The sequence below is a fragment of the Odontomachus brunneus genome, unplaced genomic scaffold, assembly GCF_010583005.1.
Source record: "Odontomachus brunneus isolate Ranch 3 - 2012 unplaced genomic scaffold, Obru_v1 Obru_scaffold_007, whole genome shotgun sequence".
Classification (NCBI taxonomy): domain Eukaryota; kingdom Metazoa; phylum Arthropoda; class Insecta; order Hymenoptera; family Formicidae; genus Odontomachus; species Odontomachus brunneus.
Genome location: NW_022639457.1, coordinates 696,453 through 712,480, shown reverse-complemented (window position 1 = coordinate 712,480; position 16,028 = coordinate 696,453). Strand labels below are relative to the sequence as shown.

General features: G+C 46.8%; 1 protein-coding gene across 1 annotated transcript in view; it reads left to right on the top strand.

Annotated features, from left to right (window-relative positions):
- The window catches only part of LOC116853970 (DE-cadherin), a 195,807-nt gene that overhangs the window by 160,148 nt on the left and 19,631 nt on the right, over nt 1–16,028 (top strand). The window contains exon 2 of the mRNA XM_032835378.1: nt 15,481–15,554. Within this exon, the coding sequence (XP_032691269.1) occupies nt 15,481–15,554 (74 nt within the window). The remainder of the gene's footprint in view (nt 1–15,480; nt 15,555–16,028) is intronic.

The window sequence follows — 16,028 nt, the reverse complement described above, 5'->3', positions numbered from 1 at the left end:
CTCTCTCTCTCTCTCTCTCTCTCTCTCTCTCTCTCTCTCTCTCTCTCTCTCTCTCTCTCTCTTTGCACATTGATGCCGAGCAAACCGCTGTGGCACTTTCGTGTACGCGGCCATGCGACGTGTCTGCGTGTCCTCCGAGCTTTATCGGGGCCACTAAAAGTGACGACTTTAAACCCGCGTTTTATGAGAACGAAGCGCGCGCGTCAAGCGACCTGCAGCCGGCCCACACGTCCACGCGCGTCGCAGTAACACACATCCTCAGCTCGTTAACGAGGTGGAGTAGTGCCGACGTAGTGGGTGTAACGTGAATCGTAATAAATTATGAGTCCGGCAGTAACGCGGCCGTTATGAGCGGGCGTGCGCCTCGTGATTTCGACGCGTGTCCCACGGATTGTCGACGCGCCGCGCTTCAAGTGGCGACCGCTTTTATTTGCTCGCAACGAAATACCGTACTTTAACGCGAGCAAACAACCCCGGGGAACGCGGGGGGGTGGGGACAACATTCGACGGCGCGTCGCGGTAACGGGCCGGGATTATTCGCCTTTGTCGAGAATTCATCCGCCAGGCAGTTCCTCCGGAATATCCGGATCGCGACGTTCCCGTTGTCACGACGTAGAAGTCGTGGATCGCGTCGTTCTCCGCTGGATTCTCCGAGTAACGAAGCGTTTCGCGCGAAATAGTGTCTTTATCTTGTCGGTTCTAGCAGAAGACGGAGCACGGGTGCGCGCGCGGCCGCGAATAAAATGAAGAATCGCGCAAATAAATTGAGGAATCGCTCGTCGCTGATGCCCGAGTAGAAATTTCAGCTCTACTTTCGACCCGGCCACTTGTAAGTTCCCGAAAGGAACTTTCTCTCGGCAAAGTTAGTGGGTTAAATAGAATCAAACGGTTGATACAGGGGCTTCAGAGTATCAAAGCAAACGTTGAATGGAATATTGAGGTCGAAAGTGGGGTCAAAATTTCGACTCGTATAGGGTAAAACATTCAATCATTGATGGCCCTTCAGTCAATCATTGACAAGAAAGTCTGGTTTTTCTTGCGGCTGGTTGTTCATAGTTTTAGTTCTTTCAGGATCATTGAATGCAGGCAAGAAGTTTAATTGCAATGCTGGTCATATGAAGAGAATCAGGTTTCTTTTTTTACTAAGAGGACGTCGGTAATTGGATGTTTAGCATATACATATATATTAGGAATAAGCGGTTTACTTTAATAAAAATTGGTTTTGAATCGTAATAAGTAGAATTGATTTACTATGTAAGTCGAATTAATAAAAGATTGGATTTCCTAAATATCAATACGAAAAAATCGCAGAATTAAGAATTTAAATTATATATCTTTTATATATATGAGTTCAACATATTTAATGAACTTAATGTTAGTTACTTTATATTTTGTCACTCTTAAGAGCTAAAATAAGTAACTAGAATGTCGACTGGTTGAAAACTTTGTTTCATGGTGGAAAAACCTTTGTTACTCTTGCCTGCAGTAAAATTTTCCGTCACTTCTGTAATCTCCTGCATTACAGCAGCTTAAAGTAATATCTTTATAGTGCGATTTTTAGTAAATGTACTTGCTATGTACACCTACTATGCATACTAAGTGTACTAGTAAATGTATGCTGTGTACTTGTAGTAAATGTAAGCAAATCGATGAACGAGTATATCGACTAATGAAAAATCGTTTCAAATCGAATCAAAATCGTTTCAAATTCTCGATATTCAATTTGCGTCAAAATCGAATAGAAAACCCGCATCGAAATTTTGGCTCTATATTAAATCTTTGGTTTTACAACGTGATAAGAGCTAAATTAGTAAAGTAGATTTACTTCTAAATCTACTTCTAATAGTACAATTCTAATGATACAATTTACTACTCCTACTTTGACTCTGATGGTATTTCCCTTTTCACTTTCTTTAACGTCAAAATATTGTATTATAGACTTTAGAATAAAATAAACGTCTCAGTGATCGAACATGTCCCAATGATTGACATATTGGTTTTGTATTTTTCTTTGTTGAAATGCTTTTCAACATACAAAACAATATAATAAATGAAAAGAAATATTTAGTTACTTTGTGATTTTATTTCATTTATTGGTAAGCACCTTAACAAACACAAGTATATTATTAGTAATTCAATTATCGGTACACGTTCAATCACTAGGATGTTTACCTTAGATGTTGAATGGAATAGTAAGGCTGAAAGTAAGGTCAAAATTTCGACTTGTCCATTAATGATTTCTGTAAGGAAAGATCGATTTTCTGAAGAATCGAAGCCACATCGTGCATCCCTGTGCATAGACCTGTCTGCCTTTTACGAGCGGCAAGATGTCGTCGGTTGTCACCGGGGCGAGGCGAGGTACGAGCGGATTTGTGTGATGCCATGCCTCCGAGTATACCGTGTGCTCTCGAGGCCGCTGGCTCGTAAACTCCGAACGACCCGGCAGTTTTAGGGTCGATGTCTCATACATCGGCCGCGCTCTGCCGCGCCGTGCCGCGCTGCGACGCGACGCGGCGTTTCGCGTTATTATCGCGCGCGCATTTACGCCGACAAGCCGGAACAACGCGGGCGCGGAACGAGGAAGAACAGCTCGTGCGGCTGTTAAGGCTCGTTTACAATACGCGGAGTAAGCTCTTGGCGTGAGTTGGAGTAGGAAATAAAACTACAATAATTCATTTCGCTCACGCCCCCCTTCCTTCACCCTTTCTCGACACTCCTCCAGCCCTCCTTACGCCGGAAGTATCCCTCTTAAGAGAAATACTTCCGATGTGAGGAGAGAGAAAGTCGGTGTAATTTATTAAGCGAAATAAATGATTTCCACTTTTTACTCTGGCTCATGCCAAACTTAACTGCACGCATTGTAGACGAGCCTTTACGCGTTTGCAGCGACGTGCGAATCCCGAGTACGATGCGGCACGCACACGATCCCGGCAGTTTACGGCGAGGCGACTCTCACTCCGCTTAATCGGCGATAAGCCGTCGCCGTCGCGGATTCATCCCCATGGATATGCGGATCACAAGTTCGCGCGCGAGACCGCCGAGAGAGAGATATCGGAAATCGTATCAAAGCGGTGCTGTGTATTTATTTTCGGCCGTTCGGATATGCGCGCTTTAATGGTGCAACACTGGAATCGTAACGTCGGCTATAAACGGCCCGCTTTATCGATACCGTCGTTTCCGTTGTGGCAACTAAAATTACACAGCGGACCCGATGGATAATAGCGGCCTGTAAATTTTAGACGCCGCGTTTGCGATGCATTTCGAGCCAGATGTACATACACAGAGGCGCGCGATCGCGTTGTGAGAGAAAAACTTGGCGATCGTTTCGGAAAGAGGAGAAGGAGGCCGACGGACCGTAAGAATTGATTGACCGAGTGTGGGATAAGAGCGGGATTGACCTCGATATGCTAGGAATATCAAGACCGCACCGCGAAGCGCAACATATGATGGCGTGCGGTGGCGGTGGCGGTGGCGAACGTGCGCGAGAGTGACTCGGGCCTCACGGCGAGGTAAAGTAGTTGGCAAGTTGCTTTAATTGAGTTAGGCGCGGCGACAGTAATCCATAACGCGCGCACGCGGGGGATCGAGTGAGCGAGCGGGGCACAGCGGGACCAGAGGAGGGAAGAGGGGCAGAGAGAGGGCGAGGGAGCGTGCTGAGAGCGGCGGTCACCAGCGCGCGGGGGTGGAAACGTCACGCAGAGGGTTGGCTGGCAAGGTGGAGAAATGCCGGCGTGGCTTCTCCCTCACGGCGCACAACGTCCCGGTCTGTCCCGTCCCGTCCCGTCGCGTGTATACGAGGCCTCGCTTTAGCTTCGATTATCGATACGAAATGCACTTACGGGCGCATAATGCAGTCACCAGCCGACGGCTCCGGCGCTCGCCGCAGTCAGGCATATCCTCCTCCTCGCGAGTCGCCCTCGTGCGCCGCGATGTTAGGGAAAACGCCCAGTAAGCTCGTCGTTTTCAGCACTCGCCGGTTTTCGGCACCCTCGCGCGGATCCCAACCGGCATCAAAGTCGGACCTATGAATTATCTATTGATCCTTTGAAGCACAGGACCTTCAAAATTCGGATTCTAATGAAATATTCATGTCACGTGTCCAGAATGACAACCAAAGAGATCGTTCCTTTTGAAATTAATTCTTTCTATTTTCCTGTTCTTATGGAATAAACTGAAGCGCAAACTGAAACGGATGCTACGAGTAGCACAAAAAACCGATAGAATGCATCACTATGCACAGGCTGAGCGGTAGTTTCGTTGCGAGATTGCCTAAAGTTATGAGATTTGATTCTAATGGTTCTAATCTCGGTGAAACCATTGTGCTTTAAAAAGTTTATTTGTAAGATATGTTTGATTACCACTTGTCTGGGTTATTGTTATGCGATATCGTTTGTTTGTTCCATTATGTTCATGTTCACTTCATAACCTGTATAAATAAGCTGAACTATGCGGCACTGCATTCTGAATATCCCACTCGAGCGAAGCGTCTGAATGCATCTAATACTACAACCGCTCAGTGAGCTCTTGGCATATTCCTTTAAATCTAAAAATACGCACCAATCGATTAGCATATTCTCTTAAATCTAAAAATATGCACTAATCAGATGCAGCAGCTCATTGAGCGATTGCACAATCCAGATAGCACGAGATCTCCAGGGGGAAATGTCCTGAGGACGTTCTCAGGCTGTAGGGAACAAAATATCTTTATAGAACGTTTTCAGAACCTCTTTAAAGGGAATATCCTGTAGAGATTTGTATCGTTGGGGGTACTGGATGTAACCTTTGCGGGTAACGTGTCGCGAGGCGACACGAGAGGATCGAGGAAAGACACAAGTGTGAAAAAAATAAAAAGACGATTCAATCTGTTTGAATTCCAGTGTTTTCGAACGTTACGCAAACTCATACGCAGATTCCATCAGACCAGCCAGATGGAAGCTTACAAATTATTTTTACCGATTATGTTATTTATTATTTACTTATTTTTGTTTCCTCTCTTCAAATCCCATAGAGCTTAATGCCCGCCAACGTTCGCGCAAGAGTGCCGATTAGTGGATGTTTTCGCCCCTGTTTCGCGTCGCTTCGTGGTTAATGCGTTCGCCCCCACTCGTATCGCTTGGGTCCTTTTGATGTTTTTCTTTTTTATTCATTTTTCACTCCTCTCGCGCGCAGTTGACATTGTCGCGTTATCCGGCGGCTCGACGCGCGCGCACGCTGTATCAGCAATTCGTGATCGAGGCCGAGGGGGTGAAGGGCGAGGGTCCGTCTGTGTGTGGCGTTCACCATGCAGCGCTCACGTCGGCTTCCTCTCGCCAGTCAAACCCTGATGGATATCAGCACATCACGATACTGGGAGGAGGGGGAGGTACATCCCTCTTCTTGGAGCGTTACTTTTGTTACGAGCGATCGTGTCGCGTGAGGATCGACGTTGATCCACCGCGGCGATGTCCAACTTTAAACGTCGAAGTCCCTGAAAAGAAGAAAACAGCAGAAAGAAACAAAAATAGAGGGAAGAGGGAGAAGCCGCATGATGGATGTAACGTAGACAGCTATTTGGACGCGCGCGTCTCAATTATCACGCGATCGGCGTTGGTAACGAATCACCTGAAAGCGCGATGGAATAGGTCGGGAATGGCGCGCTATTTTTATCGAATGCGCTACACCCCGGCATGGCATTGTTCAATATCGATGTATCTCGTTATAAATCGTTAGGTGTGTATGTATGAAAGAGAGAGAGAAGGGGTGGTAGAGAGGGAGGGGTGAGGAAGAGAGGGGGAGAACGCGAGAATACGCTCGTGAGTTTCGTACGCGTGTCACTGCGTGTCACGTATTGTTAGTCGCGTTAACACACGGCCTGCGATGACCTGGTTATCGATATATCCCTCAGCCGTAATAATCCCCGTCCGTCGGCTTATAGGCGTCGCGGCGCACCCTCTCCGCGGCAGCGGCGCGATCTTTCAACAAATTAGCTCGAGCACTCCGACAGCCATCGACGCCGCCGTGCGCCGCGCAGATCGACGACCCGAGTCTTCTTTCTGCCCACGTCGCGCATCAGTAGGATTATAGGTTCCAGCACCCCCGGGGATTCGTGCACGGCAGTGGCTCGCGAATTGGGTCGCACGTAGATGCGCGCGCGCGTACGCACGCACGCACGCACAGGACGATTCGTTGAATATAGTACGCGTCATCGGGGCACGGCATGACCCGATGGCACGGCGAGAACGACGATGAAGTGGAAATATGCGCGGGGAAACGCGTGGTGGGCGGACGATGGTCGAATTTGCATAAGCGTTGAGCCAAACGAAAGGCCGCGGCGGTGACGTATAAATACCACTCTTCCGGGTTATCGTAGCGTGCGCAAACAGCTTCAGAGCCGTGCCCGCTGCCCCCGGGGACCGACCCTCTCTCGTTGGCTATCTTTCCATGCGAAAAGCGCGACTCCGTAAGGGGGTGCGCGCGGGGAACTAATTTGTTTATCAGCATTACGCACACGGCGACACGTACTTTTTGCTCCCATTGCCCCCCCCCCCTTGCCGCGTCGGCCACGCCGTGCGCGCGGGCGCTTTAATTAAATAAGTAGCGACCGGTTCAGTATGCGCGCGATATCAGGCGTTGTTAACCGCCCGCGGCAGCTCGCTCGCACTCTGCTCGCGCGCGTTTTAGGAATTACTCAGCGCGGAGGAGCAATCGCCGGCCCCGAATCTAATTAGCGGCCTGCGTAGCAGGCACGATTCATCGCGCTTCCCCGTGCCATTTCCGCCCCGTGCCGGTCGCGCGCCCAACTTTGACAATAACCCGGGCTTAATACACTCTCTCCCCAGGAATCGGGGACAGCGACGTGTTTCTCGATATCTCCTTGGATCTGGCCGCTCTCGGACCCGGCAGCCGTTGTAATCTCTTCGCCGGCGTAATTGATCCGATAATTACGCGGTCCCGCACGCGCCGGACAATTGGCCAATAGCGTATCGATCGTCGGCGCGGTGGTACCTGGAGATTCGCGTTCGTTAAGCGTTACCGCGTAAACGCGATGCGGACGGACGCTTGTTTTCTTCGCTATCGTTGGTACGATTAAGCCTCGCGGGTGCGTGGGGGCGGGGAGGAAGTGAGCGATTTTTAATTTTTCTCTTTTTAACCGGCCGCGCGATATTGTGCGAGCGCGTGCTGCAACAAACGACCCGCGCGATTACGTCGCAAAGAGTGGAAATATAATTGGCTTTGTTTCCGGTAATGAGCGCGCGTGCGATAGCATCGCGATGGATTCGCGCGCGTTTTCGCTTCTCTCTCTCTCTCTCTCTCTCTCTCTCTCGTGATGCGTAGATGCGTATCGGCCGCTTCAGGAAATATCGCCCGGCGCTGCGCCGCGCTGCGTCGCGTCGCGTCGCTTCGCGATGCGTCGGGATGGGCGCGACGCGATGGAGCGCGACGCCGGGGCGAGATATGAAAAATGCGAAACGGCTCCCGAGCGATCCGAGTCCTTTTACAGTTGACGCTTTTCCGATGACGCCGTTGATAACGCTGCCGGCTAGATAATACCGGAAATGGCTTCTGCCACGGGGTCGATCTCGTTGTGTCGTCGCCGATGCGGCCATCGCCGCCGCCGCCGCCGCCGCCGTCGCCGTCACTGCGACGCCACTGCGAAAAAATCCGCATTTCCATAAATTTCCCTCCATCCCCTGTCGGACGAATTCTCGGACGGGCTACATACGTGCCGTGCGCGCGAGATTACGGGACGCGGCACGCGCTGCTGCTGCTGTTGCTGCTGCTGCGGGCTACAATAAGCGCGGAAAAACGATAAATTCGCTGAATGTTTTAGCCCAATTAGATAACTTAATGGCGCGTTTTATCGCGAGCCACGCTCTCGCCGAGATAAATGCGCGCGCGCGTATATGGAGAATTATAAAGATTATCCCGTACGCGCCGTATGTTCCCGAGACTTTACGCCGAAACGCGATTTGCCTGTATTAGCGGAGTAACCGGCGCGGCAAAAGGCTGCTGTTGTTCTGCTGTGTTGTTGCTGAAACGGCGCAAATGCGCACAACGCTGTCCGAGCGACTCCAATGTTCACTTACCGAAATGAGAATTAACAATTTTCACAGTCCATACCACGGATATGCCGTCGCCTTCGCGCGCGCCTTGGCAGCGATCTTCCATGAATATCTTCCATGAGAGCAAGAGAAAAAGAGAATTAGAGGGGGAAGAGAAGAGGAGAGAGAGGGAGAAAGGAAGAAATTGCCACTGAGACAACACCGGCGCGCGCGATAAGCGTGTGACCGAATCGACACCGACACATTATACTTTTACTGGTTAAACCACCTTATCACACCCGGTTCGGTGTTTAACGTTAGTCACCGGCGGCCGGCTTGACGCGGTCGTTATCGCGTTTGCGGAAGACGATGCGGATAAAAAAGGGGAAGCCGGGTACGATGAACCGACTGCAATCCTCGTGAATCCGCCCGGCGAAATCGCCTTTGTGGCTGCGCGGCTGCGAAAGTACAGTTTACGAAGCCAACGTATTATTTCCCTACTTGAGATTCCCCCTGTTGGATCCGCGCGCGAAGCTCATGAATACTGGATAAACTAGCCGCGCTATTTTCAGCACGTCGCGCGCGATCCGCTCATCGATCGGTCATCGAAGAGCAATTATCAAAGTGCGGGCGATCAACTTCTCATTTACTCGACAACGGGGCGTATCGGGGCTTTAAAAAATAAAAAAGAAAAAACGGTGCGGGGGATTCAGCCCACGTGACGAGATTGGACAGTACTACCGTTATACGAATTGAGGGTTTTTCACAACTGCGGGTTACAGAGCGCGTTGCGCGTTGCCACCTCCGAAAAAAAAGAGGCACACACAGAGGAGAGAAATAGAGAGAGGGAGAGATGAAGAGAGAGGGAGGAAGAATCGGTGCGGTCGAATTCAATAAATCTCGCCCGCCGATAGTTTCGATAAATGGTTTCGATACGAACACACGCCGGACTCCATCCGCCGCCGGCCGGAGCTGCAACAACATACCTGGTTTTCGGTTTGTGACATCATTCGCCGATCGCGAGGAGCTTCTTTGGGCGCGAAATAAAATTCAGGACGGCGCGAAATAAAATTCACGGTGACACAAATTCCACTCTTAACGACATAAGCGCGCGTGCAAACTTTCTCGCGGGAAGACCTTTTGTTACGAGCTCAATGAACCCCGCGCCATTCATCTATTATTTTACGTCGCTCTAGAATATTTAGCGCAACTTGCACGCCTTCTCCGAGCGCTCACGGCTCCGATTATTTCTTAATTCCACATCCATCCTTGCGATCTATACTTCTTCTCTTCTCTATTCATGAGTTGTATCCCGTTTAAAATGGCAGGTTCTCGCGATTTTGCGATGATTTTTCTACAAATGGGGTCTTCGGTGCATCTGATATTTCGAGAAAGAATTGAGGTTGAAAAACAGAAGATTACTTGCGACGAAATTTTGGTCTTATATTAAATCTATTTACAAAAATTCTATTTACAACGCAGTAGGAGCTAAGTTAGTTTAATTCTAATGATGCAATTTACTTTTACTTTGACTCTGATGATATCCGAAATTTTCCTTTTTACTTTTTTTACCGTCAAAATGGGTGTGGGATGGAATATAGTGAGACTGAAAGTATATTTTATCTACCCGAATATTACTTACTCTAAATTTTGATTACTTTCAACCTCACTATTCCATTCACACCTATCTTGATATTCCGAAGCTTATAATACAACTTACTTTCGTAACTGTCGTCCATTGCAACGCTCAATATGAGGCAGTACACGTCGCATATGCGTGCGATTTGCGGCCAAAAATACGCAATAGATCCTGAAACTGTTTCAAGGACTCTGGTATCTTCCAATAAACGTAAAATTCAACATTAAGACATGCCACGGTGTGTATGAAACGGTGAAACGGCATTTCGAGCATTTTTTCTACAATTACAATAAAAAAATACAAATAAAAAAGTTACAAATAAAAAAAATAAAACTGGGAATCGAAAAAACTGTGTACAACTGTCTGAAATAGATTTAAACAAAAACCAACACAGTTAAACCACCCCGAAAGAAAAATATCTGAAAATTTATTTGTGACTTAGGACCGATTTTTCCAATCTCTTGGTAAGCTAATTAACGGTCATATATTTTTGTTCCTCCAAATCAGACAAAAACAAACATATAATTTAATAGTTAGTATACCAAAAGATTAGAAAAATCGATATTCGTAAAGATAAAATAGACTTTTTACCTCACAGATAAACATTTTTTTTTAGCGCATGTTGAATTATTTGCATCAAGAAGATCTATTTAAATAAGACAACGGTGAAAATGGATCCGAAATTAGGAACGGATCGTTTGACATTAATTACGTAGAATTGTTAAAATTCATTTGCTTCGAATATTGTTTCTGTTAAATTCGCACAGCTTTAATCAAAACGTCGCGATACCACTTGTTATAACTCGAAAGAAAGTCTAGAATTCAGAAAGACTTTATCGTGCGTAATCGTAAAATGTATTTGGACAAGAGTCAACACAGTTAAACCATGTTGAACTGCTTGCATCAAAAATTTACTTATTTAAATGAGAACGCTGAAGATGAATCCGAAATTGGGACCGAGCTGCTCGAGCATCAATTATGTAGACTCGTTAAGATGCATTTATCTCGAATACCGTCTACATTAAATTTGCACAGCTCTAATCAGGCGGCGTGACAAGCGTCACGATACGTCTCATAACCTTCAAAAAATTTTGGATTTGGAAAAACTTTGTGATATACAATCATAAAATGGATTTGAACAAGAGTCCATACAGCTAAATCACGTTGAACTACTTGCATCCAAAATTATTTACTTAATTGACCACGCTGAAGATAATGGAAAAGTATGGAATCGGTCATCAGTTGACCGAAGTCATATGTAAGAATGATCTAACCCACGTGGAATACATTTCAAGAGAAATAAAGATGGAAATTTGATTAAAAAGTATAGAACATTCTCTCTGTGGCTCTTCACGATCATTGAAGAAATCAAGCATGGTCAATTTCCTTCTCTTTAAGAGTACTTATTGACAGATGCAACCCTTAAAAAATGGGTAAAAAAGACGTAAGAACTAAGTAAGAAATGGCGCATCTAGTAGAAAATAAAAACTGTTTTAGACGCCCATAAAATTTGAAGCTTTTTTGCTTTATATAGAAAAAGCAGACATTGATAACAAAACTCAAAAGTCATTACATTTCGTGGGTTGGATCATTTCTGCATAATTATGATCAATTGTTTAAACTCGGCGAAATTCATTTGTCTCGGGTACGGTCTACAATAAAATGTTATACACCTCTAATTATGATAGTGGTTTTACTTATTTGCCTAAATTTACTTACGATCGTCAAGAAACAGTACGTTTTGGTGAGCTGAATATAGTATTTTTTCTCCTTTTCGCTCATCTCTTTGGGCTATCAATATACACTTACAAATTATCCGGTGTATCAAATGATCGCGCTGCGCGCGCAGCATTCTGCTCCTTTGTTCGATCATACGAGCAAATTTTCGTAACCAGATGTAGGTCGAATGGGATCGATCTTGCCTCCGGACGAAGGGCTAATATTCACAGCCGCGGCTGTATTGTTCGCGATAGTTGTAATGAAAAATCGCAATTTTCGCCGATACAATCGCGCTCTCTCCTGGTACTTGAACGCAGCGTTAGAAATGAATGGTCAGGCGGAAACTAGAAAAAAAGAAACGAACAAACGTGCCCTAGCAACGCGTTTTTATCATGCATCGTTCCGCCCAAGCGCACGTACTCGTGCACCGTGATACGTGTTTCACTGCGAGCAGCGATCGGTGGATTAATCCTCTCGTTGGGGCAAAATAATTGACCGCAGACTGCCCATCGCGTTCACGCGCGCGTAAGTTTGTCGTCCAAAGGTCGAGCCACGGCGTTACTTCGCAAGCCTGCTCTCGCTGTGTTGAGACTCGCTGCATGAATATGAGAAGCGAGCATAAAATTCGATAAAAACGTTGCCGTTAATACATGCGAAGCTTTGCGAGCGAAAGCAGTATCGAGTGAAGTGCTTAATGGATCTCCGGCGTGAAAGAACTGGGCTGGAGAGAAAGGGGGAGAGAAAAAGAGAGAAAAAGAGAGAGAGGGAGAAGGAGAGGAAGAGAGAGAGAAATCTGTTCTCTGTGTATCTTTCCGCTTTTCTCCTTCTCTCTCTCTATCTCTCTTTCTCTGTCTACATGTTCTCTCTTCTCGAAGATATCTTGAGGGAGTGAACATCATCGACGTCGTAGTCGTGGGGAGCGATAATGTCTGTGCTAGCGACTAACGCGGAAATGCACCTATCTGCCGTAGTGCTGTACAGATGTGTTGCTCCCACAACTAGGGCGGAACAAGATAATGTACGAAGTGTTAATTTGGATGTTCGCGAGAGGATGGATCGCTTCTCGTGGCTTCCAGTGGCGCGTTCGATTGAGTCGGAGTGATAATAAATTCGATTCGAGCGACGTCGACGATTTCTGGTTGCGCCAAATGATTTCGTGGCAGAGCGCGCAAAACAGAGAGAGAGAGAGAGAGAACGACTTCCAATTCAATCGTCGAGGGTCTCGCAGGCGACTCGTCGATCGAAAATTTATACACACATACACACACACATATAATCGTGCTTATTGCACTTTAACCGAGTTGAGCGACAATCGTTAATCGAGTTTTCCACCACAACATAATCTGTCCGTCCGAGGATGAATGATCATTAACGTCAAACAGATCGATTACGTCATTATGCGGCACTTTGGCTAACCTGCTTTCCGTGCGAAACGGCAAAAATGTGAGAGAAACAACTCGGTGCATCCGGAGAACGAAACTGAAGAAAAGGAAATATATATGTATACACACACACTTACACATATATATCCGCGCGAAAGCGATTTATGGCCCAAAGATATCCCCCGGCCTATACTAGCCACCGCCCGCTCATTCTGCCGCGTACTATTTGTTTCGTCATTTTACCGTATTTCATAGCGACCGGGCTCGACGGTGGTGAGCCGTTTGCGAGGCTGGCTGAGTTTTATGCAATTCCGGCGCGGTATCGCTTTTACGCGGCGACACAAATTTACTTAAAATTCGGGACAGAGCCCGCATTAAGTGCGGCCAAACCGCATTGTGGCCGGACCGCACAAGCAGCAGGAATGACAACGTTTCGTCGCCGTCACGTATTGCGGTCGGAAAGCATTAACAAAGAGTGACACGGAACGTTCTCGCCGGTGTGTTGAAAAGTATCGGCGAGATATAACAGCCGGTTAAAACGAGCTTCCGCGCGTTTCATCTCGTTTCTCTCTCCCTCCCTGTCATTCTTACCGAAAGAGACGGCGGGCTTTGTGTTGTCTTTTCCATAACTCGATTAATCGGAATTATTTAAAGTTATGCGGGGGAGCATCTTTTTTTTTTTCCTAAACCGTGCGCCGCGCGTTGGTGCACGCGCCGTTTCCGCCATGAAGTCTCTTTGCATACGATAAAATTCGTACTTTCTTGTACGCGCTTTTCTCTTCGCCTTTGTGCATTAACTTACAGAGACTCTCTCCATATTAGCAACGCCTACTTTGCGTAACTTATGAATAGTTCCGAGATAGCGTAAGCAGTTAGCTCCAACTTGTATTCTTCACTCATCGGTGTTGGTTAAGGATGGTACCTTGTTACGAACGATATATATATATATATATATATATATATATATATATATATAGAGAGAGAGAGAGAGAGAGAGAGAGAGAGAGAGATTCTTACAACGAGACTCCCGCCTTGAGGTATATAATTTCAAATTCAGTTAGCATTTGACAGTCGCAAATTTAGTTAGGACTGCTCGAGTTGTACGAGTTATAAATTTTCCCCGCAGAAATATATTTCGCTTCATTACGCCGTTTTACACTCGTAAACGAGTGTCCCCTTCTTCCCTACCTCTCTTTTTTCTTTTTCTCTCTCTCTCTCTCTCTCTCTCTACACATTTCTATCTCCCTCAGTGATTCGCACGCTGAGAGCCAAATCACGCGGAAATGCGTATCGAGGGAACGCTTGATATTTTAAATCACGCACACATGTAAAACGTACGTCCAGGAGAGAATTTGCACGCGCCGAAAACAGACGCGTATATCGAACGGTTAAATTGCGAGCTGAAATAATTATTCGCGAGTGCAATGTGTAGAACACGCCATTTAACCGGAGCATCGCGTCCATCTTAAATATTATAAATTCAACATTTCCCTGATGTTTCCTAGCGGATATTATTAGACGGGCTTTCATCGATCGCGTCAGATATTTTCATCAAATCTCCCGCTGAAACGTCGTCGCGTGTTCAACGGGCCGCACGTGTGAGAATGAACGTGTGGACCTTCCGGATCGCAATCACCATTAACGGGCATTTCTCCGGATATACGACGCGCATTAATTGATTAGACTATCCATCTAATAGACGTACGACGTGTAATGCGGAACCGTCGCATTAATTCTCATTACTTTTCCCGCCGGTTCGTGCTAGCAGTGTCAATTTCGGGGTCACTCACGAGTTATTTGTCCTCATTATTTTTCCTTATATTTATTCAGATCATTCTGTGCATACGAGCATTGCGGTGAAGTTTCACAAAAAGCAGATGCTTTAAATATTTAGTTTTTATATCGGAATATGTGTGCCAAAATAAAATATGAAATATCCGCCAAAGTACCCGGTACTTTCGTTGACCTCGCTACTTTTTTTATGCATAAATTCACGAAGGGAATATGGTTTGCAATGGTGGACATTTTGTATTTCTGCCGAAATCGATCCGTGCAGAAAATTTTTGCATACCCGTGTGATAATTCAAAATACCATCGTCATGTTATTTCGACTATCCCGTGTTCGTAGTTTCTAAGCATCGAAATAACATTACACTCGTGTATTCGTGCCTCCTCGGTGGCGTATATTTCACGTGCAAAGTGTGCAGAAAAGTTGCGTTGTTTGTCAACGTATTCGTCTCGCGTCGACAATCAACACAAGAATTGGCGCCGATTAAATTGGGACGTGCATGAGAGAGATGTGTCGGATTTAACGCCAAACTTTTTGCGGTGTGTATAAGGAAAAAACGTGACTCCTAAATTCTATTATTCCGAGAGAGCTTGCGGAATATAGAAATATTTTCGGTTGCTCTGACAGCACTTACACAGTCCCGTTCACACATGCAACACGCGTTCGCCCGATATGCGTCCGCTGCCCGGCGCACATCCCCCGAACACTGCATTTACAACGACCTTGCGTTACCCACCGCTCTCCCTCTCCCCCTCCCCCTCCGTTGCCCGATTTGCACCATCTAATTTCGCTCACGTGTGAAGTAGCGTCACGTGTGTGAAGTAGCTTATTCCGAGTGAGACGATCCGTGCGCGCGCGCGCGCCTATCGAGCGCGCAATATCCTAAATGGGGCGATATCATCATCCGACCGTTCTTTCTTTATGTTACAGCGACTGCAACGAGATTGAGGCACTCGAGACACCTGGACTCGAGATCGCAGTTCCCGGACGAGGAGGAATTACCGGTGAGTGCTTCTCGATTCGTTCTTGATTCGATTTCTCATCCTCCATCCCCCATCACCGCGCCGTCCCACTTACGCTTCCTTCCTTCTGTCTCAGGCATCAAGCCCGATTCCTTTTACCACCCCTGGTCTACGAGGATCCCAGGATGATCCTCGTATAAACCACCTTTCCAGCACTTGGATGATGGATTTGTTCCTCCGTCTCTCTTCCTCTCTCTCTCGCTTCCTTCCTTTCTTCCTTCCTTCGCCGATCTGCGTGAGCAGTTAAATATTTACCGTGCCCGTCAGCAGCCGGTGTCTACGTGACATCCGCGAGCGGGCCTGAATTTGCCGTCGCTCGTTATGAGGAAGGGGGGGGGGTGGACTTGCGACGAGAACCGAAAATATCGTCGCGTACTCCTTCCCTTCACCTTCACCACGTTCCCGCAACCTTTCTAATCGAATCCTCAAACGATTGAATCGACCGCGCGACGTTAG